The sequence below is a fragment of the Cololabis saira genome, chromosome 24 (assembly GCF_033807715.1).
Source record: "Cololabis saira isolate AMF1-May2022 chromosome 24, fColSai1.1, whole genome shotgun sequence".
NCBI lineage: Eukaryota > Metazoa > Chordata > Actinopteri > Beloniformes > Belonidae > Cololabis > Cololabis saira.
This window is the reverse complement of record NC_084610.1, coordinates 19,842,316-19,868,093: the sequence shown is the minus strand read 5'-3', so window position 1 is coordinate 19,868,093 and position 25,778 is coordinate 19,842,316. Positions and strand designations below refer to the sequence as shown.

General features: G+C 42.0%; 2 protein-coding genes across 4 annotated transcripts in view; both read left to right on the top strand.

Moving 5' to 3' along the window:
• The first annotated feature begins 1,106 nt into the window (after window positions 1-1,106).
• LOC133425027 (uncharacterized) lies at window positions 1,107-13,792 on the top strand. Its single transcript, XM_061715676.1, has 8 exons — window positions 1,107-1,541; window positions 2,650-3,087; window positions 7,448-7,690; window positions 7,803-8,060; window positions 8,172-8,474; window positions 8,553-8,822; window positions 13,149-13,232; window positions 13,310-13,792. Exons 1-8 carry the CDS (start codon window positions 1,261-1,263, stop codon window positions 13,374-13,376), a joined length of 1,944 nt encoding a protein of 647 aa, XP_061571660.1. The 5' UTR covers window positions 1,107-1,260; the 3' UTR covers window positions 13,377-13,792.
• Window positions 13,793-16,774: 2,982 nt separating this feature from the next.
• LOC133425225 (uncharacterized) overlaps window positions 16,775-25,778 on the top strand; it is a 43,931-nt gene continuing 34,927 nt past the window's right edge. Inside the window, exons 1-6 of one of the 3 annotated variants that reach the window (XM_061715957.1) lie at window positions 16,775-16,822; window positions 18,019-18,119; window positions 18,388-18,485; window positions 21,545-21,975; window positions 22,131-23,721; window positions 23,833-24,096. In XM_061715957.1, coding sequence (XP_061571941.1) covers window positions 21,591-21,975; window positions 22,131-23,721; window positions 23,833-24,096 — 2,240 coding nt within the window. In that variant the 5' untranslated portion in view covers window positions 16,775-16,822; window positions 18,019-18,119; window positions 18,388-18,485; window positions 21,545-21,590. Of the gene's footprint in view, window positions 16,823-17,798; window positions 18,130-18,387; window positions 18,486-21,544; window positions 21,976-22,130; window positions 23,722-23,832; window positions 24,097-25,778 lie in introns of those variants that run through there. The other 2 variants (XM_061715958.1, XM_061715959.1) reach the window with 2 other exon arrangements.

Here is a 25,778-nt window from a genome sequence, read left to right as displayed (position 1 = left end):
TAATTACATGAAATAATGTGTTTGAATATGTTTCATGCAGGCCTATGTTGAAGAAAAATTATTTTACGATTCTAAATCGATTCACATATTAATTCCTAAAAATCCATTCGTATGTCTAAAGATCTTTTTTTTTAATCTTATATCTTAGCCCAGTGAACTTTAATCCTAGTAGTCGCATAATTTAATTCATGCATCCATGTGGAGTGAAACTATCAAACAATGAACATGGCGTCAAGTTTAATACTAGTATTAATATGTTGCATATCTACTCAGTCATGTAATTCAGTTAACAGCTCAAAAACATTTTTAATAACACTAACCTAAATCTAATTGTGATAATCGATTCTGAATCTTATGAATTGGAATCCAATCGTTTCGTAACATTTAAATTGATCCCCAGCCTTAGTTTCATGAATCTTCACATCGTTTTTAAAGCTTAAATAATTTCAGGGTTTTCATTTGTTATCAGTGTTACATTTATATATCGGGACTTTATCCAGTGAGGTCATCCACCCATAAATGTGCACTTTTCTGTAATTATTTTAAATTGTAAAAGTTTTCCGATAGTGCAGTTGGGGGGGGGGGGGGGGGGGGGGGTTAACACTCTGACTGATCTAAATCCATCACAGGACTCTCACAGACACAATCGTGCACATTTCCGGTCACTTCTCCATCCAGTTTAGACTCATCAGTTCAGTTCACTTTGGTGTGAGACCTCAGTGCTGCTGCAGCATCCTGCACCAGGTTATAGTCCATCTCTGCTGCATTCCACAGTAAAACATGCTCCTCTTTACACCACTACATTCAGATTTGTCTTCAGTTTCACCACAAAGATCGTTTATATACACTTGATGTGTTTCATGTCGTCAGTAAAGTGACAGTTACAGTTGAGTTTTCAGTGATGTCTGACTGGATTATTGTCTGAGTTGTGATTCAGTAACAGTTTGAAAACAATGTTCATCTGCTCTGATGAAAGATGTGTTCACATGTCATTTCATCACAAACATGTCACACATGTAAAGATGGAGTCCATCAGTAGTGTTGGTTGTATTTATGCATCTGAGGTCAAATCAACACTACATGTTTCCTTCTTCTTGTTCCAGTTTGGATCTTAAGAGGTCAGATCTTCATGAAGGAATCAGGTTTTTGGGGAATCTGTTCTGTGCAGCAGCAGAGAGAGAACAGCAGACAGGAGAGAAGATCCTGCAGCAGTTATCATCAGTGTGCAGACATAAATCATTCCCTTTTAATGAAAGATACATGGATGAGGAACATCAGTGTGATTTCCTGCTGGATCTGTACACCCACATGAAGGACTGTGAAACTCAAACAGGATTCAGAGTTCTTCCATCATTACGGTCAGTTTTCCAGTCAGTTCCTGCAGTCTGGATCATAAACCTCTCAGAGAGAAAGACCTCCATCCTCCTGGAAGTGTTGAAACTCCAATCAGAGAAGAAACCAGTGAAGCTGACAGGCTGCTCACATGAAGACGGTGAAGTGAGGAGTTTTCTACAGTGTCTGCCGTATATCTCACAGCTCAGGTAAACTGATTCTACTTGAATAATTACGTGAAATAATGTGTTTGAATATGTTTCATGCAGGTCTGTGTTGAAAAAAAAAGATTTTCCGATTCTAAATCGATTCTCATATTAATTCCTTAAAATCCATTTGTATGTCTAAAGATCTTTTTTTTTTAATCATTATATGTTAGCCCGTTGAACTTTAATCCTACGCGTCGCATAGTTCAATTCATGCATGCATGTGGTGTGAAACTATCAAACAATGAATATGGCGTCAAGTTTAATACTAGTATTAATATGTTGCATATCTACACAGTCATGTAATTCAGGTAAAAGCTCAAAAACATTTTTAATAACACTAACCCAAATCTAATTGTGATAATCGATTCTGAATCTTATGAATTGGAATCCAATCGTTTCGTAACGTTTAAATTGATCCCCAGCCTTAGTTTCATGAATCTTCACATTGTTTTTAAAGCTTAAATAATTTCAGGGTTTACATTTGTGATCAGTGTTACATTTATATATTGGGACTTTATCCAGTGAGGTCATCCACCCATAAATATGCACTTTTCTGTAATTATTTTAACTTGTAAAAGTTTTCCGATAGTGCAGTTGGGGGGGGGTTAACACTCTGACTGATCTAAATCCATCACAGGACTCACACAGACACACAATCGTGCACATTTCCGGTCACTTCTCCATCCAGTTTAGACTCATCAGTTCAGTTCACTTTGCTGTGAGACCTCAGTGCTGCTGCAGCATCCTGCACCAGGTTATAGTCCATCTCTGCTGCATTCCACAGTAAAACATGCTCCTCTTTACACCACTACATTCAGATTTGTCTTCAGTTTCACCACAAAGATCGTTCATATACACTTGATGTGTTTCATGTCGTCAGTAAAGTGACAGTTACAGTTGAGTTTTCAGTGATGTCTGACTGGATTATTCTGAGTTGTGAGTCAGTAACAGTCTGAAAACAATGTTCATCTGCTCTGATGAAAGATGTGTTCACATGTCATTTCATCACAAACATGACACACATGTAAAGATGGAGTCCATCAGTAGTGTTGGTTGTATTTATGCATCTGAGGTGAAATCAGCACTAAATGTTTCCTCCTTGTTCCAGTTTGGATCTTAAGAGGTCAGATCTTCATGAAGGAATCAGGTTTTTGGGGAATCTGTTCTGTGCAGCAGCAGAGAGAGAACAGCAGACAGGAGAGAAGATCCTGCATCAGTTATCATCAGTGTGCAGATATGAAACATTCCCTTTTAATGAAGGATACAAGGATGAGAAACATCAGTGTGATGTCCTGCTGGATCTTTACACCCACATTAAGGACTATGAAACTCAAACAGGATTCAGAGTTCTTCCATCATTACAGTCAGTTTTCCAGTCAGCTCCTGCAGTCTGGATCATAAACCTCTCAGAGAGAAAGACCTCCATCCTCCTGGAAGTGTTGAAACTCCAATCAGAGAAGAAACCAGTGGAGCTGACAGGCCGCTCACATGAAGACGGTGAAGTGAGGAGTTTTCTACGGTGTCTGCCGTATATCTCACAGCTCAGGTAAACTGATTCTACTTTACAATAAAACTTTAAATAGTCTTTTGTCTGGAAGAAAAAATATGCTACTTAAGTTTTCAATTACTGTATTCTACTTTTCTTGAACACTTTTTAAATATGGCTTTTACAGCAGTATACCCTAATTTTTATGATTTATCGTTTTTCGCGACTTGTTTACATTCATTTTAATGGTTTATACCATAATTTTGCAACACTCGCCACGCCCCCGTTTTGCGCTTTTACACTAGGGGTGGAGGCGGGTGGAGACGTGCCGAGTTGATACTTTTTCTGTATCTATTCTGCCGAGGTTCTAAGCGCCTGAGTCGGCTGCATCTAACGTCCTCACAATACACTCCACCGATTGGTCGGGGGGCCGTCAGATGTCTGAGTCAGGAAGTGCAAGAGCGGCTCGCGGCTCACATGTTTTTAACAGCGTTAAAAACATGTTTTTACAAACTGACAGTACAAACAGTAACTTGCGCGTCAAAAACTCATAACTTAGCCACTATAATAAAGAATAATATAATGATAATGTAATAATCAGGTTGCCGTCCAGCAACCAAAATGTTTCGATTTCACATTATTCAAACGTTCCGATTTACATTATTCTGGTGAGATTTGAAACAACTTTGCAACAACGAGCAAGCGAGTGATTATGTACATTCACTGAGTGAATATTATGAAAGTAAAATATATATTTCTCGCTAGAAATGTAATCAAAACATTTTTTATGCAGAAACTAACTCAAAATATTGATTTGTTTCACTAAAAAATGAGAAATGTCTGCCATGTTTTTTGGTGTCTCGGCCCAAAATCTTGAAAGTCACCTGACTTGGACGCAAAACAAATAGTCAGAAAACTGTAACAGTTATAAAATTCAAGGGCTATTACTGTAACCCCTCTATGTTTTTGCACTTTGGACCAACGTAGGCAGGAGCTCTGTCACTTCATAGCTGCTCGCGGCTCCAGCTGACTTTTCAGAAGCACCGAGACAAACAAACAAAAAAAAGCGTCACCGCTTGAAACTTCTTTTACTCTCATTTTTTAACTTGATATCGAACACAAGCCACAGACCCAGCAGCACATCTATCATCTCCTCCAGGTTCTACATCTTTAGTGTTGTTGTCTTCTCCATTTAGATACACAATCAAATACGTCACAGCAGCTTCGCTCCAACCTTCCTACTTCTGATCTGAGTGTCTAAAAACAAACGAGGACGAGTCGAGTCACGCTGAGTAGGTACTAGTATAAAAGCGCCAATAGATATATACATTTTAATCTTGCAGGGTGACATATAAAGACATAACTTTTGTTTAACAAAGGGGGTGCTTGTTTAGTTATTAAAGGGATATTAATATTTGTAATATTAGTGGCAGTTATTAATAACGTAAATCATTTATCAAAATTAATTCATCAAAACAGACACCTCCTGAATTTCAGGAATTAATACCTAAACAGCACAATCAATCTAAAAATATCTGTTATTCTTTGTTCCAGCCGTCACCAGGGGTGGCGCTATAAGTAACACAGAAGGAAGGAGTCGCAACACAGACCTGTACAACCATCAAATGTTATAAATATGTGTAAAATAACCAGAAAACAACTTCTGTCATTCTTTTTTTTTTTTTTTTATTTTTTTTTTACCTTGTCTGCACACATATTATTGATTGATACCATGACGGTAGAAACCAAAAGTGTATATATGTGCATTATTACTATATGTGATATATACATATATATACGCACACATATGCGTACACATACATAAATATACACATACAAACCCAGTGTTTTTTTTTTTTTTTTTTTTTTTTTTTTTTTTTGGGGGGGGGGAGGGGGTGGGGGGGGGGGTGGTGACGACATCCACTGCCAATCCAGGAAGCAGGAACACACGGAGACACACGTCAAGCACTGGAAATCTGCAACAAAAAAACCACAAACAAAGCACGAAACCGGCACGGAGCCATCCAAAACACGAACAGCAATCGACCTAAATCTTGAGATCTGATCGCAGTCTGAGCTAAGCTATCGCTACCGCTACCTAAACCCAAAAACTAGAGAGCCAGCATGCAGGTGAACAAGCCAGTGTGTATGTCTATGTGTGTGTGTGTGTATGTATATGATCATGCATGTGTGTGTGTGTGTGTGTGTGTGTGTGTGTGTGTGTGTGTGTGTGTGTGTGTGTGTGTGTGTGTATGCCTGTGACTAAATGACTATATGTGTGTGTGTGTGTGTGTGTGTGTGTGTGTGTGTGTGTGTGTGTGTGTGTGTGTGTGTGTAATAAACCAAACAAAGCTCCACCTGAAGTGTATCTATAGTGGGGGAGGGGGGGGAGCAACCCCGCCACCCGTGAGACCAGAGGCCGACAAGGAAGAGCCCGGAACCCAGGCCACCGGCAACCCCACAGAGGGGAGAAGTAGGAGGGAGGCAACCCACCGCCTGCGAGGCCCCCCCCCCCCACCCGGCGGCGGCCGAGGGGGCCCGCAGGCGGGGCCCCCACGGCGCGGAAAGAAGCAGCCAGGGACCCCGCGGCGGCGGACCGCGACCCAGGCAATCCCCGGCCACCCGGTCCGGGCCGGACACGCGGCCAGGAGGCCCTCACCCTTCAGGCCAACGACCCCCACCCGGCAGGGGGCCAGCCTGCCCGGAGAGACAGAGCTGCCCCGGCCGCCGACGCGGGCAGGCGCACCCGTCCCCCACGAAAGTGGCCCTCCAAGACCAGAGGGGCGCCCCGCCGTAGAGGCAGCGGGGGGGACCGGAGACGGGCCCGGAGAGAGGGAACCCCCCAACAAGGCGACACCTGCGCAGGCCCGACAACGGAGGGCGCCAGACCCAGGCATCCCATTCATTCATCCATTCACCTATCCGATACCTATACTAATAATAATATAATATACTATACATAATAATAATAATAATAATAATACTAATAATAATACTAATAATAATAATAATAATAATAACCATCTTTGTATAATATAATATTGATAAATTATTAAGTTTTTGATGTCCTGCCAATGGAGGCTCAAATCCTCCATGGCAGGACCCTTCCATACCGCATTCTCACCGACACAGACATACGATCACGCACCGTTTCCCCCTCCCCGGGGGGATCCAGCACCGCCGGAAGGCACCCCAGGCTGCACGGCGGGCCCCGCCAGGCCCGGGTAACCCGACCCACCCGTCCCAGGCCCAGGCCGGTGAGGGAACGCGGGTGATGTGGGACCCCCTCCCGCCCCTTGTGTTGAGTGCATGTGATTAATGCCATAAAAACAGGGAGGAGGGAGGGCCAAGTATCGATTGACACAGACCCCCCCCCCTCCCGAACTACGTGTCCTTGTCAAATGTATTTATTAAGTGTTGAATGTGCAGTGTCTATTTTGCTGTTAAAACCGTGAGGCGGGGAGTGCCAGGCCCCGCGGGACAGTGCCCCCCACGACCCGGACCCCCCGCCTTTCGCCTATGTGCGTATGAATCGTGTAGGGGGGGCAAGAGGGGGAGCGGAGGCCGAAGCCAGGAAGCAGGACCAGCAAAGCCGGCCCTGATAAGACACCCGCGTCCCCCCACCGGCCGTCCAGTAGACGGGGGCCGGCCCCCCGAGCCGGGCAAGGGCCCCACCGCACCCCCAAGGGCGCCCCCGGCGCCGCCGGAGCCCCCAGACGGAGGGGGAAACGGTCCAACATCCTCCCATTCATACTGACAACATAAGACATAGATACCTGGGAATGGCGCCACCCCGCCGCCGCGCCCGCCCGTGCACCCCCCGGTCAGGGGAGGCCCGCTCCCCGGACCCGGCCCCACCCCCCCCCGAGGCCACCCCGGCGGACACCCCAAGGGTCCCGGAGTCCCCACATCCGCAGGGGCACTTGGCCCCCGCCCAGCGACGGAGGACCAAGGCAGCCATGCCCCCCCAGCGCAGACAGCCACCCCCCACCCAGGCAGGGCCGGGCTTCTGTCATTCAAATAAATCAGAATGTATTTACACAAGTAATAAACATGGTGAAACATCAACACTTGGAAGAAAGTTTGGATATCTAAATTACCAGACATGAAACCGAAACATTCTGTTCATATACGTGCATGTGTGACAAGACGATGTTCATACCAGCATGGGAGGAGGGAGACCCTACCAGGTTCGTAATGACCCAACAACGTAGTTCCCAGGATCAACACAAACCCGTCCACCACGGGTGAGGTGTGCACATGATAAATAAATGGATCTGTTCAGGCCTGAGGCGCCTCTACATGGGAACTTCAATACTTGCCTGTTTTAATGGATCAAAACTTCAAAACTAAGATGTGACTTTATTATAATGGATATTTTACCGTTTAAAACAAATTCTTTTTTTTTTCTAAACTGCAGACTGAGTGAAGAGAATATCCAGCAGGTTCTGGACCTCCTGCTTGAGATCCCGGACCAGGAATTGATGTCCAGGAGTAGGTTTGATGTAGACCTGACCTCGTGTTGTCTGACCTGGGATCTTCTTCACAATCTGCTGCAGAAGTCGTCATCTCAGACCATCATTGTGGATCTGAGGAAGAACCGCTTCTTACAGCAGAACCCTGGACGTCTGCTGCCATTTTTGGACCAGATTTTGTTCAGAAGGTGATCAGTTTTTATTTGCATGAAGTCTTTCTCCTCTAAAATCATTCCTCTATCATCGGTACTTTCTAAAGTCTGGAACTAAATACTTCATGAATACACGGTTTGATTTCAGGCCCGGTCCCGTCTTCACGAGGACCTTCATCAGAGAACTCTACAGAGCTCGTGCTCGTCACATGATACCCAGTTTGCTGAGGTCGTTGGATCATGTGATCAGTCTGAGTTGCACAGAGCTGGACTTGTTGGACTGTGATGGTCTGCTCTTCATCCTCCAACACAGTGATGTTGTTAAACTGAACCTGATGTGGGCCTCCATCCCAACAGAGAGAACAGAGTCCATCCTCCTCAGACTGGACCGGGTTTCTCATCTCAGGTCAGATGTTGGACTGTGTTTCAGTAACATTCACATTCTTCACTGATACAACTGATCACTGAGGGTAAATTTCTTTTATTTGGTGTATTTCTGCATCACTGCTGCCCCCAGTGTGGACAGGAACCAGCTGCTGGGGTTCATCCGCTGCTGCACTGCCTCTTCCAGCCAGCAGGAGGCAGCGTCAGGTCTGCTGAGGACTCTGCAGCATAAGCTAGATCTGTCCTGGTCGTCCTGTGTGGCGCTATCAGAGGACGATCAGGCCGAGCCTTCAGGTCTGACTGATGGAGACTGCAGGGCCATCTCTACCATCCTTAGATGCAGCACCCAGGACACACAGCTCCTCCTGACCGGCTGGCAGGTGAAGGACAGCGGCTTGGACCTGCTGTTCCCCGTCCTGGACAGGGTCCGTCTCAGGTGAGGGACACCACCACTGCACCTGAACCCCCATGGAGATGAACAAGCTTCTAACTGAGTGCTCTCTGCTGCGTCTAGTGTCAGTAAGCCTGTGCTCCTCCAGCTGCTGTCCCTGGTTCCTGTGAACAGAGAGACGGACACGGTGAGACGGGCGGAGTTCCTGAACAAATCCGTGGGTGGAGAGCTGGATCTGAGTCACAGCACACTGGATTTGTGGCTCTGTGTAGTTCTGAACCAGATGCTGGACATCTGTGAAGACCTGACAGAGCTGGACCTCAGTCACTGTCAGCTCACAGACCATCTGCTGTCCCTGCTCATCACCCAGCTGCACAAAGTCCACGTCCTGGAGTGAGTGTCACCAACCCCAAACACACTTCAGCTCACGATGCTGCATTCACATGTCGAAAAACAACACGCAACTTATTTTCCCCTTCATTGTTTATTTTACAAATATTTAGGCCTAAATAAATAAAAAATATATCACTTTGGCTATAATGAAAATTATTTTGGAAGTCCAGATTTTTTTTTTTTTATTTTTATTTAACCTTTATTTAACCAGGAGAAAGTCTCGTTGAGATTAATAATCTCTTTTACAAGAGAGTCCTGGCCAAGACAGGCAGCAACATGGTTACAAAAACAAATAACATAAGAACAATTTATAACAATTAAAACAGTTTTAACAAAACAGTAAACAGATCGCAAAACTAGTCAAAATCCTCAACAATTAAAGCACCTACAGCTAAATGTACTTGCTTCCAAGTCTTTCAGGAGAACTTTAAAAGCATCAAGTGAGACCAGATCTCTTAATTTTAAAATTTTCTGCAACTCATTCCATGCATAAGGAGCAGCATAGCTGAAGGCCCTACTACCTAGTTTAGTGCGGACCCTAGGTACAGACAATACAAATAAGTCCTGGGAGCGAAGGTTATGACTCCCAGTGCTTTTTTGAAAAACATAATTTCCTAAATAGAGTGGAAGTAGGCCAAGAATGGTCTTATAAACAAAGACATGCCAATGATAGAGTCTACGGGTGGACAGAGCAGACCATCCAACCCGAGTGTACAAAGAGCAGTGGTGAGTACGAGATCTAAAATTTGTTATAAATCTCAATGCTCCATGATAGACAGTATCCAATGAGTGAAGACATAGAGCAGATGCATGCATGTATAGGACATCGCCGTAGTCAAGCACAGACATAAAAGTGGTGGCAACAAGTCTCTTTTTGGCTTCGAAGGAAAAGCAAGCCTTATTTCTAAAATAAAATTCACTGGCTTGGATTTTGCATTAGAAAACGTCATGAGTTTTGTTTTGTCAGCATTTAAAAGAAGCTTCAACTCAAACAGGGTACATTGCACAGTATTAAAAGCAAGCTGTAGCTGACAGAGTGCCTGATTTAAAGTAGGCGCAGAACAATAAATCACTGTGTCATCGGCATAAAAATGAAAATTTGCCTCAGCAGCATTTTGATCAAGACAGTTGATATAGATAATAAAAAGTAAAGGCCCAAGGACCGACCCCTGGGGCACACCATTTGTAATATTAAGGGGGGGGGGGGCTGGAGGTGACACCTTTAGCCTGCACACACTGTGATCTACCTGATAAATAATCTCCAAACCACAAGACAGTCTGTTCAGAGAGTCCAATATTCACAAGTCTTTGAATAAGAATAGCATGATCAACTGTGTCGAAAGCCTTAGACAGATCAAGAAAGAGGGCTGCACAGTGTTGATTGTTGTCTAAGGTTTCAATGAAATCATTAACTACCTTTAAGGCTGCTGTCGTTGTGCTGTGTTTCTTCCTAAAACCCGATTGGAAATTTGACAAACGATTGTTTGTTGATAAAAATTCTTTTAGTTGTTGACTCACAAGGGATTCCAGAACTTTCATCAGGGCAGACAATTTAGAGATGGGCCTGTAATTGTTTAAAATACTAGAGTCACCACCTTTTAACAGAGGGAGAACAAAAGCAGATTTCCATATAGTCGGGATTTTGTTTGTGAACAAGGAAAGATTAAAAAGATATGCTATAGGTTCTGCAATAAAATCAGCTGCTAACTTTAAAAAGTAAGGTTCAAGATTATCAGGACCCCCAGATTTTCTAATATCTAAGGATTTCAAAGCCTTTTGTACCTCAGAGACTGTGACAGGCTTAAAGCTAAAGATTTGACCGTCTGTAACATGGACATCTGGACTAATAGTAGTAGAGCGACTAGGAGCTGGCATAGACCCAGCAGATGGTAAGTTACAGCCGCTAATCATTAGGAGCTGCATATTAACACAATACCAACAGGGAACGACAGAAGCAATACTCTCAGAGAATTCATTCTTGGAGTACTTCTGGAAAAGTTTTAAAACCGTTTACAAACTATCTGGAGCCCAATGTTCTGCAGTGAGACGGATTATTGACAAGAAAACTATCAGGACAGACATTAATCTTCTAAAGAGTGAATGTCTCAGAACCTTTGGGATGGTAAACCTTACAGTGCTTGGAGAAATATGAAAAGTGTATTTGGGTACTTAGAAAAGCGCTATAAAACAATGTATGTATGTATTATTAGGGCCCGAGCACCTTCAGTGCGAAGGCCCTATTGTATCTGTAGGATTTTTTCTTTCTTTTTTCTTTCTTTTTTCTTTTTTCTTCTGACGAAAGGAGGGCCTTTTTGCCCCCCTAAACGTGCCCAAAAAGTCACCAAATTTTGCATGCAAGTCAGGCCTGGCGAAAAATGTGATATTTAATGGTTTACATTAATGGGCATGGCCTAATGGCTCAACAGCGCCCCCCGGAAAACTTTGTGCCTCAAGCCCCACAATACGGTTTGACGTACATGCACAAAAATCGCTACACACCTGTATCAGTACACAACTTAAAGAAAAGTCTCTTGGCGACATGGCCGAAACCGAACAGGAAGTCAGCCATTTTGAATTAATCGTGTCACTTTGGCGCAATTTATGCCATTCCTTCGGCAGTTAATACGGCCCGAACCGTAACGTGCACCCAAGTGTGTTATACATCAAAATGTGCGTCTCCATCCTGCGACTATGCGCATTACTTTTCTCTTTCAAAAGCGTTACCCTGGCGACGCTAGACGCCAAAAAGCGCGCCCACCCGTCATCTGGTTGGTTCAGACAGAAAAAACTTTGCGCCTCAAGCCCCAGAATACGGTGTGACTTACATGAACGAAAATCGGTACACACCTGTATCATGTCTTTACTTAAAGAAAAGTCTCTTGGCGCCATGGCCGAAACCGAACAGGAAGTCGGCCATTTTGAACATTCTGAATTAATCGCGTAATTTTGGAGCAATATGAGCCATTCCTTCGAGAATTAATACGGCCCGAACCGTAACATGCACCCAGGTGTGTTATACATCAAAATGTGCGTCTCCATCCTGCGACTACGCGCATTACTTTTCTCTTTCAAAAGTGTTACCGTGGCGACGCTAGACGCCAACAAGCGCACCCCCCCTTCATCTGATTGGTCCATATTTGATAGTTCCCCAAAAGTCACCAAATTTTGCATGCAAGGCAGGCCTGGCGATAAATTTGATATTTCATGGTTTGTATTAATGGGCGTGGAAAAATGGCTCAACAGCGCCCCCCGGAAAACTTTGTGCCTCAAGCCCCACAATACGGTTTGACGTACATGCACGAAAATCGGTACACACCTGTATCATGTCGCAACTTAAAGAAAAATCTCTTGGCGCCATGGCCAAAACCGAACAGGAAGTCGGCCATTTTGAATTAATTGTGTAATTTTGGTGCAATTTATGCCATTCTTTCGGCAATCAATACGGCCCGAACCGTAACGTGCACCCAGGTGTGTTATACATCAAAATGTGCGTCTTCATCTTGCGACTACGCGCATTACTTTTCTCTTTCAAAAGTGTTACCGTGGCGACGCTAGACGCCAAAAAGCGTGCCCCCCTTCATGTGATTGGTCCATATTTGATAGTTCTCCAAAAGTCACCAAATGTTGCATGCAAGCGAGGCCTGGCGATAAATTTGATATTTCATGGTTTGCATTAATGGGCGTGGCCTAACGGCTCAACAGCGCCCCCTAGAATAATTTTCTCTGCCATAACTTTTGAAAGGTTTGACATAAAGAGTCGTGGGTGGTGTCATGGGACTCGGTATTGAGTCCTTGACCATAATTGGTGAAAATTAGCCCCGCCCCTTCTTCGGATTGGTTGTCCCGATTTTCTGCTATAACATTTGAATGGTTTGACATAGAGAGTCGTGGGTGGTGTCATCAGATTCTGTATGGAGTCCTTGACCTTCATTGGCCTGAACTAGCCCCGCCCCTTCTTCTGATTGGTTGTCCCTTTTTTCTGCTATATCTTTTGAATGGTTTGACATAGGAAGTCGTGGGTGGTGTCATTTCTGATATGCTTATGGGGGTGGTGGCCGTGAGTGCGAGGGCCCGTTCATCGCTGCTTGCAGCTTTAATTATTATTATTATTATTATTATTATTATTATTATTACTTAATGATTATTATTATTATTATTATTTATTTTTTATTATTATTATCTGAGAAGAACATGAACGCACAACTGAGGTTGACAAAACTGGATTTGAACAGACTGTATCATCTGTACGGCAGAGCAGTTTTATTCTGAAGGGCTACATGTGTTTGACAGCAGAATAAAACACAAATGTTCTTGTTTGTGTTCCAGTCTGAGTCATAATCTGATCACTGATGCTTCCACTGATGTGCTGCTGCAGCTCGTCTCCATCAACCCCTCCATCAGCTCTGTGAGGTGAGTAAACCTTCATCATCATCATCATGTGTCACCAGATTAGCTCACGTGTCTGATCTGCTCTCTTCTTCTTCTAGACTCTTCAACAACAACATCACAAACATGACGGCCTTTAGGAGACACCAGCAGTTTGAAATCTGGTGAAGCATCCGCCACTCAAGGGTCCTGTCACCACCAGCCCTTAAAACCCGTCTCCTTGACGACAGCCATCCATCTTCTACACCTGCTTCCTCCTACTCAGCGTCTCAGGGGTCTGCTGGAGTCTGTTCCAGCTCTCCTCAGGGTTTATCCGGATAAGTCCGTCTAAGGGCTTCGTGACGACATACCTCTCGTTTCTGAGCTGCTCCTGTCATGGAGATCATGATGATGTCACTGTAATGAGTTTATTTGACCCTTTTATTCTCTTTTGATCAAAGATGTTAGTGGTGTTGGGATGTTTCAGCTCAGTTGTGGATCAATGATCCAGGAAACAGCGCCAGCTGGATCCACTCAGGGCATTCATTTGTACTATATATGTATAAGTTTCCTTTGAAGAGTCTTGAAAATAAACAACTTTGGACAAAGTAATTTAGTGTTGTGTTTTCCTGGAACGGGACTCTGGGAGCGGAAAGGAACTTTAACTCTATGAAAACTGACTTTTGGAGCTTTTGTCAGTAAACCTTGTCGGTGAATTCATCGCTGTCAGAAGTTAGATGCTCTCACATGTTCAGTAAGTTTTCTCTCCTGCTTCTAGACCGTTAACTTCAGTCAGGAATTACTTGAATCTTTGTGACCCAGCCGGCGATAAAATCCTGAAAGCTTCTTAGCCCTAAAGTGTCTGTTGGAGTTGGGTCACACAGTTTTTTGTCCACTTGGTTTTAAAGTGATACTGCGGTAACTGAACTGTTAAAAACAGGAATTATTTAAAGTTCACTTAAATAAAGTCTTGCCACAGATCATTGTCTAGAAGTCCAGACAGGCTGTCAGCAAGTTTACATCATCTTTGCAGGTCAAATCAATCAAATCCAAATCAACCAAATCAAACTAAGATGTCTAATGATGAAATGAAGCTCGAATAAAATGTTAAATTCAGAAACTTCAAGGGATATAAGTGAAACTCGCTCTTCTTATTTTGAAAAACACAGTTTAAAACTTTTAATTTTGATTGTCAATTATAATTTGATAGTTTTCAGTACTTTTTTATTTCTTTTAAAAATCTGCTATGACCGGAAGTACAATTTTTACATCACATATAAAATATATTCTTCCTGTATATTAATGCTGAATAACTTGTGAAAAGAAAATGTTTGTTAGATTCTCCAAATAAATTGAAAATCTTTCTAGTTTCAGTTTGAAAAAAAAAAACGAGACGTTGCGACAAATACATTTTTGCTAAAACCCTCTTTTGTCATTTATTTTGAGGTATTATCAAGTATTTACGCTGTCTCCACGACTAACAAACCTGAAAAAATAGGAAAATTATTAATTAAATTAAATCACTTTTATCAAATTTGACGGTCTCCGTCATTTTATTTTGAAACAACAGGATGTTCAGTTTGATTATAATGACCTTTTCTTCAGAGCATGGCGTCCTGCTGCCACCTGGTGGTGATATGTGGTAACTGCAGTAGGCTTAATAGTATTATCAGAACTGAAAATGAGAAACATCTTTTCCTTATTTTCCTGGATACTTTTTTGATTTAAGTCCCGAAATATATATTTATTTTTCAAGTAGTAGGCTAATAGTAATAATGAGCTGTTAGGTTCTGTCCAATTATTTTAAAAGTGAATAGCAAACTGTGTACTCGGACTCATTTTTGATAAAAACTCCAGTTCTGACATATCACCACAGTATGTTAAAGTTGTATTTTTAGACGGACTGATAAAAAAAAAAATCATCACCTTGATATATTCTTGAACAGTGAAAATCAAAATTGAATGAAATGAAAAATGAAAAATAAAAGAAAGAAAAAAAGTCATACAGCCAAATAATAAACCTTTTATTTATTGGATGGCGTCCTCCTGCCACCTGGTGGTCGTATATGGTAACTGCAATTAGTGTAAAGCTGGAAGAATCGTCATATAAAAGTGTTTCCTGATATTCTTTTCGAAATAAAATGGACGGAAACCAGCAAAAACACCTGAACGCCAACATGCCTGACTTGACTGTCGTGACAGCCAAAGATGGATCGAATACTTTATATAAGTTACAGTGTGTTTGAGAGGTCTAATCAGAGTCTAATAACGAACTAGCTGAATTTGTTCTGATTGTGTTTGAAGTAAAGTAAAGTTCAAGTACAAATAGAAATAAGGAGTGATTACTGCTCTACTACTCGTACTTTGCAAGCTTGAACTTTACATTTCATCACTAAAATCATGATAATAACAATTGCAAATATAATAAAATCATGAATATTCTTTCTCTGAATAGCTGTTTTACGAAACTCTTACTACGACTAACACTAATAATCTAGGTGAAAAACAGAGCCTAAAGAATCTTTATTTGCTATTGTCATTTTATTGTCATTTTTGTCCTTTAAAGTGTAGTTTCTACTGTCGCCACAAGAGGGAGGTATGTTGTCAGATTCAAATGTATCGAACTGACTGCAGAAAAATTATACATGGAGCAAATATAATTTATTATTTTTTTATGTAATTTTCTTAGTGGTGTTGTTAATAAAGCTGTTTTACAAGTTAATGAAGTGTAAAATATTTATTTGCAGATATCATTTTAATACAGATTCAGACTTTAAAGCAGCACAATGCAACTTTTCCACCTTAATATAATATTTCCAGTCATTGTGATGGTACATCAACTTACAACAGGTTTAATGAACCTCTGTCATGGTCTGAGGGCCACAGAGCGCAATGTTTTCTGGATGGAGATTTTACATTTATGAAATCATGTATCATCAAATCACCAAAGTATTTTATAGCCATATTCCCTTCAAAAAGACTGTGTCTAGGTATACCTATACAAATAGAGTCCGCCTGGTAATATCCACACTAAAACCTTTATAAAATCCATGTGCTTTAAACTATTCTCATGTAACTTGGTACAGTTGTAGTCAAGGAGTTGCTGAATCCAGGCAGTGGTGTGTTTATAATTATTTCCATTGCTACCATGGGGTTTTTATGGAAGCCCATTTCCGCTGTGCAAAAAAAAAAAAAAAAAAAAAATGGACGAGAATAAAATCAATTTGCTCAGGCATGTGGACATTCACAATTTTTCGGACAGTGGAAATGTATGCTGTGAGGTTTTAGCTATCCATTCAGACCAAGATCATGCATATTTTCCTTATAATTGGGTGGAGATATTGTTGATTTAATTTGGATAGACCTGCTCAGGCAACATTCACCTCCAAAATCCCAAGGGGTGAACATGTTAAAGTTGTGAACTGTATTGAGCTGGTTAATCATGAACTATTTTATCTTATTCATCAGAATTACAGTTGTTATATCACTTTTCTGACACTAGATAGCAGCAACAGACAAGAGTTCAGTAAACGGCTGTCCTCTACAGCGCATGCGCTGCCGTTACTTTCAGTTACAGCCGGCTTTAAGAAAAAACACCTGTCTTCTTCTTTATCTTCGTCTTTCATGGTTTTCAGGTGAGTAATATGTAAAACAACAAATATATATGTTTCATATTTTACATAGTATTGTGAAAAAAGTAGTATCAGTTGTTGTAGACCATATTTGTGTGATTCTTGTCAGTGTTAAGAAGAAACAAAACAAAAAAAAAAAACGTCCACTTAAGTTTCAGTTTCTACTTGTTTATTAGCTCGTTCACAACTGTCCTATTTCATTTTATATGGCCTCTAGAAATATTCAGGTAAATGTTTAACGTCAGGTAAATGTTTAATGTTGTAAAAGGTTGTTATAAATCGCTTAGTCTACTACAGTGTTTCTCAATCCTGGTCCTCGAGTACCACTGTCCTGCATGTTTTAGATGCTACCCTGCTTCAGCACACCGTGATACAAGTACCTGTGTCATCAACAGAACTGTGCAGACCTTGGTGACAAGCTAATTAGGACCTTTAATTAGAATCAGGTGTGTTGGTGCAGGGAAACATCTAAAACATGCAGGACAGTGGTACTCGAGGACCAGGATTGAGAAGCACTGGTCTACTACACTTAGAGTTGCCACCTTTCAGAAATAGGATTAAGGGACGCCCCGATTTCAGCCGCGCGAGTATGGAGTAAGATCACTTCCAAAAAGATGTGTCCATGTTATAACTACGAATACGAATAGTTATAACATGGACACATCTTTTTGGAAGTTATCGTATGCCGCGTTCCATTTGTCCTCGGAAGTCGGAATTTCCCATTGCCGAGTCAGAATTTTCAACTGGAACGCCCCTCGAAGTAGGATTTCCTACTGGGAAAGTGGGAGAAGCTTCACCACCCCCGTGTTACCATTCCAAGATGGCTGCCGTTCCCAGTTCCCAGTTCCGATTTCCGAGGTAAATGGAACGCGGCATTACTCCATATTTCAGTCAGAGGGCGGAGTTACGTCCTACGTCACACACTGTCTGATGCGCGTTCTCGTTGTTAGCGATGGAGCGTCAGCAACATGCTAGCGAGTCCCTAACATGAAAAGTTGTTTTATTTATAAAAGGTTTTCTTATCACAAAAGTTAAACCTGCCGTAGTCACCATACTGCGTTGTAGTGTCACCCAAACTAATTGTTTAATAGTCACGAAATCCGAAATCTGATAGATCCAGCCTGCTCTTCTCCTTGTTGAAACCTCTTTGCGCTTAAGATTTATAAACAATATAAGAAACTTTGTCTCTGAAAACACAGCTGCATGTGGACCGTTGACGTGTCCAGGTGAACCCTGACTTTCACCTGGATAGAGCTGGAACCGACTCCAGCGGCCAGCGGGCCCCTGAGACCCCGAACAGGTAGAAGCAGGTGTGTAGATGATGGACGGATGGATGTTTACACAGAAACAACGTTCATACATTATTGTTGTTTGTCAAACTGCAATTGTTCCTTTTTCACAACTGTTTATTTATTGTTTTCTAAAAGAAAATGAGTAGAAGATTGTGATGATGATGAACAGGGAATGAAAAGGGTTCTTAAAGGGAACTAGTTTAATAGAGAAAATTATGTTTTTTTTTTCTTTTTTTCCTAATGGTTGGTCTTCTGATCCACACTTCATTTCAATAGGTGGCAGTCATCTCCTTATATTCTGGTTTCCCAACTGTAATTGAAGACAGAAGAAGAAAGTCCCTGGTGCTGGTGGACGCTCAAGTGGTGCCACGAAGGTAAATAATAAATGAACAAATGAACTCTTAGTTAAATGTTATGTACATATTGAAGAGAATACAGTTCTAAGATACATTGTCATATGTGTACATAGTTTTAGTTTGAGTTTAATCACAATACCATAATAATAATTATAATAATACAATTGAATTAAACGGGTAGAGTGAATGGGTCCCCCAAGGAAGCTAGGAAAGCTTATAGGTTGGGCCCCATAGTTCATATAAGGGTAGTGGTACAGTCAATGGTAGTTACCATCCGTAAAGAGATGGTGATGGATAAATGCATACAAAGTACTCAAAAAAACACTTAAAGGGATCCCTGGCTATTAAGACATGTAGGTCTTAAAAGATAAATGTTGGTATCAATTATAACAATGTGATATAAAAAACCTTTTTGATATCTTCGTTTTTATAAAATTTGAAAATATAATTTAACTCGTAGGTCGCCATTGTTGTTTACACCACAATGCACTCTGGGCAGTGACGTCACACGGCTGCACCTGCTGGCCCCCGTCCACTGTTGTGACTGTTCAACCAGATAATCCAGACGCTAAACATGTCATCTGTTCAGCCGTTTCAATTTGAACCCGAGCGCAGGGTCGAGGAGGAGGACAACATTGAAAACCCATCTCAAAACGAGCCAAATGAAGACCAAGAAAGACGGGATGAGGCGAAAGTGGGACAAAAGCGATGGTGTCTGTGCAGCAACTGCGTCTCGATGCCAACAGAAAAAGAGAGCGTTTGCTGTCAAGAGCTGTGTGTTTGTCAGCAGCTGTTCACGGTAAACTATTGTGTGATAAAACGTATTCCAATATCAATAATTTTGGAGATTATTAGCATCCACCGCTGTCCCTTTATAAATCATTAGGACAGTGGCGCCGCCAGGATTCAATTTCATAATAGGCACAGAAACAGTCCGTCCACTGCTCTATACGGCTAATTTCAGGCTCTCACTCGGCCTGAATATTAGACTATCCATTAGGTAGAGGATATGTTTGTTGGCTATTCAGAGTTCAATAAGTATTTCAAAGATCTTTTTTCCTCAAACAAAACTTTGCAGTTTGTGTAGTGCGCACGGCGCACTACAGATATGGTGACATTATTATGTGAAACCTCCACACAGATGCAAACATAAACATTATGGTGTCAGCGCATCAGAAACACAGATGAAAACACAGCTAAACATTAAAGGTGACGGCGCACCCAGAAACAGATGAAAACACAGCTAAACAGGTGACGGCGCAATAAAAGTCCCAGCCAGATGTGGCTCCACCAAAATGATCAGAATAGTCATTAAATTAAATAATGATGTTCTTGCCTATTTGAAGCGGTCTGCGCCTCCCGTTTCGTCAAACTCCCGGGCCAGTCGCCTGTACGCACAGTGCGTACAGGATTCCGGCTGGCGGCGCCGCTGCATTATATACAGTTTAATGCACTGATAAGATGCGCACGACTTTGATCTCCCGTGCATCACAGCACGACAATTTTCAGCCAGTTTACCTGAACCGAGACGTCTTATGGGCTCCCTCGTCAGCCTCCACGGCCGGGAGAGAGCTGCTCATCTATGTTTTAGATACCTGTCCCAGTTAAACTAACGTGGCTTATCTTCCCAGAGCCACCGAACTACGTCATCGCCCCTAGAATGCATTGCCCAGGTAAAACATGGCGCCTCCCGCAGGTCAAAATATGTGATAAACATTGTAGATTTTTAAAGCAATTAGATTATTTTATGTGTTTCTAACAACATATTTTAGTATAAGAGAACAATTGTGGCTAATTAGGGACTACAAGTCTTAATAACCAGGGTTCCTTTTAACATACAAGTATGTATACTTAACATTACATACACATACAGTCACACACATACATTCCAGCAGTCCATGAAGAAGCATTTTATATTAAGGTTAGTAAAAGATTATTTTTTAGTTGTCTTTTAAACTTGGAGATAGAACGCAACACCTTGAGGCCATCATCAATCCTATTCCAAATCTGCGGCCCCCTGCAAACAACACTCATACTGGCGCACACATGTCGGCGAAATTTCCCTAATATGAGTGGTTTGATTCTTGTTTGGTATGTATGCTGAGGACTGGAGATTGGCACAAGACTACTAAGTCTTGGGTTGAGCCTGTTGGCAATTTGAAACATAAGACAAGCATTACGATAATTGTTTAACTCAGCCAGTCTTAGTAACTCAAAGTGGTGAAATAGAGGGTGGGTGGGGGAATTTATCTCTGACCAAGACAGGGCCCGTATGACTTTCTTTTGCAAAGATACTAATTTTTTAAGATGGCATGTGAAGGTGTTGCACCATATCACATTGCCGTAGTTGAGATGAGGTTCAAAGAGAGTTTTGTATAAAGTAAGAAGGGCAGACAGAGGAAGGACGTGTCTGATCTTGTAGAACAGGCCAACATGCTTGGACAGTTTGTTTACAAGATGGTCAATATGACATTTGAAATTGAGAGAATCATCGTTACATACTGTATGTGTTTCCAGGTTTTTTTTGACTGCACAGGAAATCTCACTTTCATGGGCTGTGTCCTTCTTTTAAGGGATGGCTAAGCCTTATTCTATTTCTATGTGCAGAATTTCAGGATGTTTTTTTTTTTTTTTTTTTTAGTTTAGTTTAGTTTATTTTCGGTCATGACACACACAAAAATAAATAAAAAACCAAGAATAAAACTGACAACAAGAAAACGTTCAATTGTTCAAAGAAAACATAACAAAAAAGTTTCCAGTATACAAATAACATCTAGACCGAAAAAGGGGTAGGCTGAAGCAAAGCTTATTTGCCTACCCTCAAAAAGATTAATTCAATTAATAAAATAAAGCAAAAAGTAAGAGAAAGACTGCCCGTAAAACAAATTGCCTCTGTACGGATAACAAACATTCCTCAAAAAATAAAAGATTTTTAAAATAAAGGTGCAGTCTACATGTTACCTTCATCCTTAAAAAATCAAAGCAAATTATCAAACAATGAATTTGGCTCTAACAGATGACAATTGCAGAAATTGTTATTTGAGTTTTCACCTTTTACCTGATTTCCTCTTCTCCAGATAAGTGAAGTTGGCTGAGTTGCTGAAACACACAGAAGTTTGGGACATGGCTTGTACATCGGTGTCTGCTGTAGAATATGTCAAAAATGCCAGAGTCCTGCTTGTGGGCGGATTAAGGAGTCTCTCTGTGATTGTGGAGAACTTGTATCAACAAAGAGTGTTGAGTGATGAAGAAGTCAGCAAGATAAACGCAGAGAAAGATGACTATGACAAAACCAGAAAAATACTGGACTTGGTCACAAATAAAGGGGAAGCTGCCACCTACGAGTTTCTCAAGATTATTGACATCACCAGGAAGAGGACTTTACCACCTCTTCTTTCCAAGAACAAACCTGATTCTTCCAGTGAGACGGAGAAGTCTGTCCTTCACCAGTGGATCAGCTCCTTTCCTTTCAAGGCTGACAGGCTAGCAGATGAAAAGTATTTCAAAGGTATTTAAATCTGAACTGATGAGGTGTTACAGACTTTGAAACCAGTGTTTTATTATTATTTTAACTAATACATCTTTGTTTAAATAAGCGTCTTGTGTTTTTACCCACACATTTATTTTTTACTGCATTGTTTTTTCTCGTTGTCTTTCTTTCAGGAGCAAAGCCGTGCCACAAATATCAAAGAAAACTCAAAGAGAAAGCACAAAAAATATCAAAAAAGTTTTGGAGTGGAAATAAAGATGTGTTTGGAGGAAACAAGAAACCTGACTTGTCGTACACGTCACTTGTATTAGACAAAGAAGAGTGTGAGGAACCATTGAAAATAAAGAGATTTAAGAGCAAGGAAAGCAAGATGCGTCGTCCTAAGAAGCTAAAGACGTACATCCCTGAGAACAAAGGAGAAATGTCCCCCTGTGTCCTGCTGAAAACACATAAAAACATCCTTTTGGTTGGGAAGCCTGGAATTGGAAAGACGGCAGTGATTTGTGAAATGTTGAGACTCTGGGCTGAAAGTGAAAACGAGGAGCTGGATTACATGTTTTACTTTGACATGAGGGAGGTGACTCAGATGAAGATCATGACCTTGGAGGATCTTCTTTTCAATGCGTACATTAAACCTGACGAAGGCAAAGATGAGGTGTTACAGGACATAGAGAAGATCTCTGATAATGTTACGGTTATGTTGGATGGAGTCACAGATCTGTCTTCACCGGTGCTGAAGAAGCTTTTGGAGGGAGACCTACTACCTGGTGCAAAGATCATCATAACATGCAGACCAGACGATGAGGAGGACACGGGTCTTGATGATCCTCTCCGAGTGGAAGTGAAAGGTTTTAGTGAGCAGGCCATAAATGCATACCTATCTGCAACACTGGCAGATGAACACAAGACAGTTCTGAGCAATGTGGAGTTGTTAACTCTTTGTCACGTGCCCATGTACGCTCTGATGGTGGCTGCCTCTTGCTCATCAGGAGTCTCTCCACAGCCAAGGACCGTTACTGAAGTATACATTCATATTGTCCGTTTTTGTCTTCAGAGGAACAGGAAAAAAAAAAAAAGCAATACGCATCTGAACAACTTCATCAAAACTAAGAGTGAGGGAATTCTCTCTTTAGCTAAGGTTGCTTTTCTTGCAACTCAGGGAAAGAATGTGAACCTGGAAGATGTTTCCTCCGGAGACAGCTGTGTCCTCTCCTTCCTAAAACCTCTCATTGTGAGAGTGAGTCCTACTAAAACACTTGTTAAATATGCTTTCCTTCATTACACTGTGCAGGAGTTTTTTGCAGCACTTTGGCTCTTGAAGAATCCTGATCAAATCAAGAACATTATTCAGCAGAGACCCAATGATGAGATGAAACACATGACACATCTGATCCCTTTCATATGCCGGTTGTTGAACGAGGAGAACCCTAGTTTGATAAGCTGTCTGATTCCAGCTCAGGAGCTCCAGAACACACGCACGTGGTTTTTCAAGGAGATTATTGCTTCATTTTCCCCTGATGACGTCTTGTTCCTGTGTCAGTGCTTGTATGAGTCCCAGCTTCCTGAAGCATGCATCGACCTCCTGGACAAACTGGACTACTGTCTTGACCTGAGTGATCAGAATCTGGATCCTTATCATTGCTGTGCCGTGGCCTATGTCATCAGTCAGTCGAAGAAAAAGAAAATACAGCTGCAACTTGAGGATGTGGTGGTATCAGAACAAGGGATGGAGCAACTCCTGAGATGTCTTAAAAATGTCCACAGGTATGAGTGAACATGCTTTTTGTGTCACATTACTCCATACATTACAAAATGTAAGAATGATGCTTAATATTGGATATTAATGAGAAAACTGTGCCCCTTTTTGAATGTAAGGTGTGAACCACTGTCACAGCAGCTGTGGAAGATTTTCCTCCAAAGCGACAGGCAGATGGACCCCGCCCGCTTACTGAGCCTCGACAGAAACCAGCTGCACCTTCCAGTCCACGGTGAAAGACGGCTGTTTGGAAGAGCTGTGGAAGTCATAAATAAGATGCCTGCAAAGGTAAAAGTCTGCCTCTACGGGGAAGAAGAAGCTACAGTCTGCCAGTGTCTCTGTGAGTCTCTCTTTCCGGCTCTGCCAAACATCAGCTCACTCAGGTGAGTAAAACTCAGTATGTTCACTTTTACACACCCTTTCCACACACGTGTCAATAATAATCAACTTTATTCAAATTTTTGTAATGATTAAAAAAACATTTTGTCAGTGTGCAATGTTTCAAAATGTTCAACACAGGAGAAGTGATATAAAACCAATAAACAACTTTAAACAGCAGGAGAATCAAAAGGAAAAGAAATATTCTATAGTTAAGTTCACTTCAAAGAAGGCCTTGTTTATATAATACCCTTCCCTATAAGTTAAAAAATCCTCGGCCAAAAGAGAGGGGGGCTAAGGCTGCAAAAACCCTTAAAAAAGAGAGAAGGGTCTTGACATTGCTGGTTATCCAAGTGTACAGTTCTCGGAGGAACAACAATGAAGTTTAGGTGGTCAGTTGTGCATTGTGTGACCTCCTTTAAGTCCTTTCCATTCTGGTACACACTCCAGTCAGTGCACTTAAAACAGTCTCTCAAAGCCTCATATGCTTCTGGTGGCCACTTCCTGAAGATAAGTGTGGCAGCTAGTAGCCTCTGTTTTGAATTATATATTGCCTGAAGACGATTGAGGTTGTGGTCTGACTTTCCCAGTCAGGGGAGGGAAGATGGATAGATAGATAGATTTATTTATAGTACCCTTGGGTAAATTTGGTTCAAAGTGAGTGCCTCCTCATACAATCTAAAACCATACACTCAACAACACAGGATAATATAAAGTGACAACAGTGCTCTGGCTAAAAGAACAAAGAACAAGAAGGACGGCCCCAAGATAAGAATCAAGATAAGTTAAAACATCGGTGCACAGGGAAAGATTAGATTTATTGTCTTGTTTTTCTTAGTTGGGTAGTCAACACATTGGTAGGAATTTGTCAGGGTGGAATCCAGAGTTATGAGGTTGAAGTTGCCAGAGATTGCAAAAAAAGCATCAGTGTATTGAGTTTTGAACTGTAGAGTGAATAACGTCACAAGCTGCGTCTGGGAGGCTCGTGGCGAGATGTAAACACAGATAACAATGGCGTCCGAGAACACCCTCGGCATGTCAGAGACTAACTACCAGTAACTGGTAGAGCGGTGGCTCTGGGAAGATAAGCCGCGTTAGTTTAACTGGGACAGGTATCTAAAACATAGATGAGCAGCTCTCTCCCGGCCGTGGAGGCTGACGAGGGAGCCCATAAGACGTCTCGGTTCAGGCAAACTGCATCAAAGTTCTGTGATGCACGGGAGATCTGCAAAAATGATCAATGTCGTGCGCATCTTACCAGTGCATTAGGCTCCTGCGTAGACGGCGTAGCCTACGCCGTAGACGGCGTAGGCTCCGGCGTAGCCTACGCCGTAGACGGCGTAGCCGGGGCTTTAGAGTCTGCAGCGCACCGCCATCCGCTCTCCGCTCTCGCCGCCGGGATGGAGACGCCGGTGGGCAAGATGCACGTTTGGGTGGGCATAGCCCACCCCTGCCCCCCCCTAAAACCGGCCTCGGTGCTGGGTGATGACAGACCAGAGGCTGAGGGGACTGGCCCGGGACTTTGACCAAAAGGGAGGTGCAGACTTCGCTTCAAATAGGCAAGAACATCTTTATTTAATTTAATGACGCCAGATCTGGCTGGGGTTTTTATTGTAGCATCGGCTATCTGCTAGTTGAAACGTGTGGTCGGTTAGTCTATATGAGTTTTATGGTGTTTTTGTAGTTC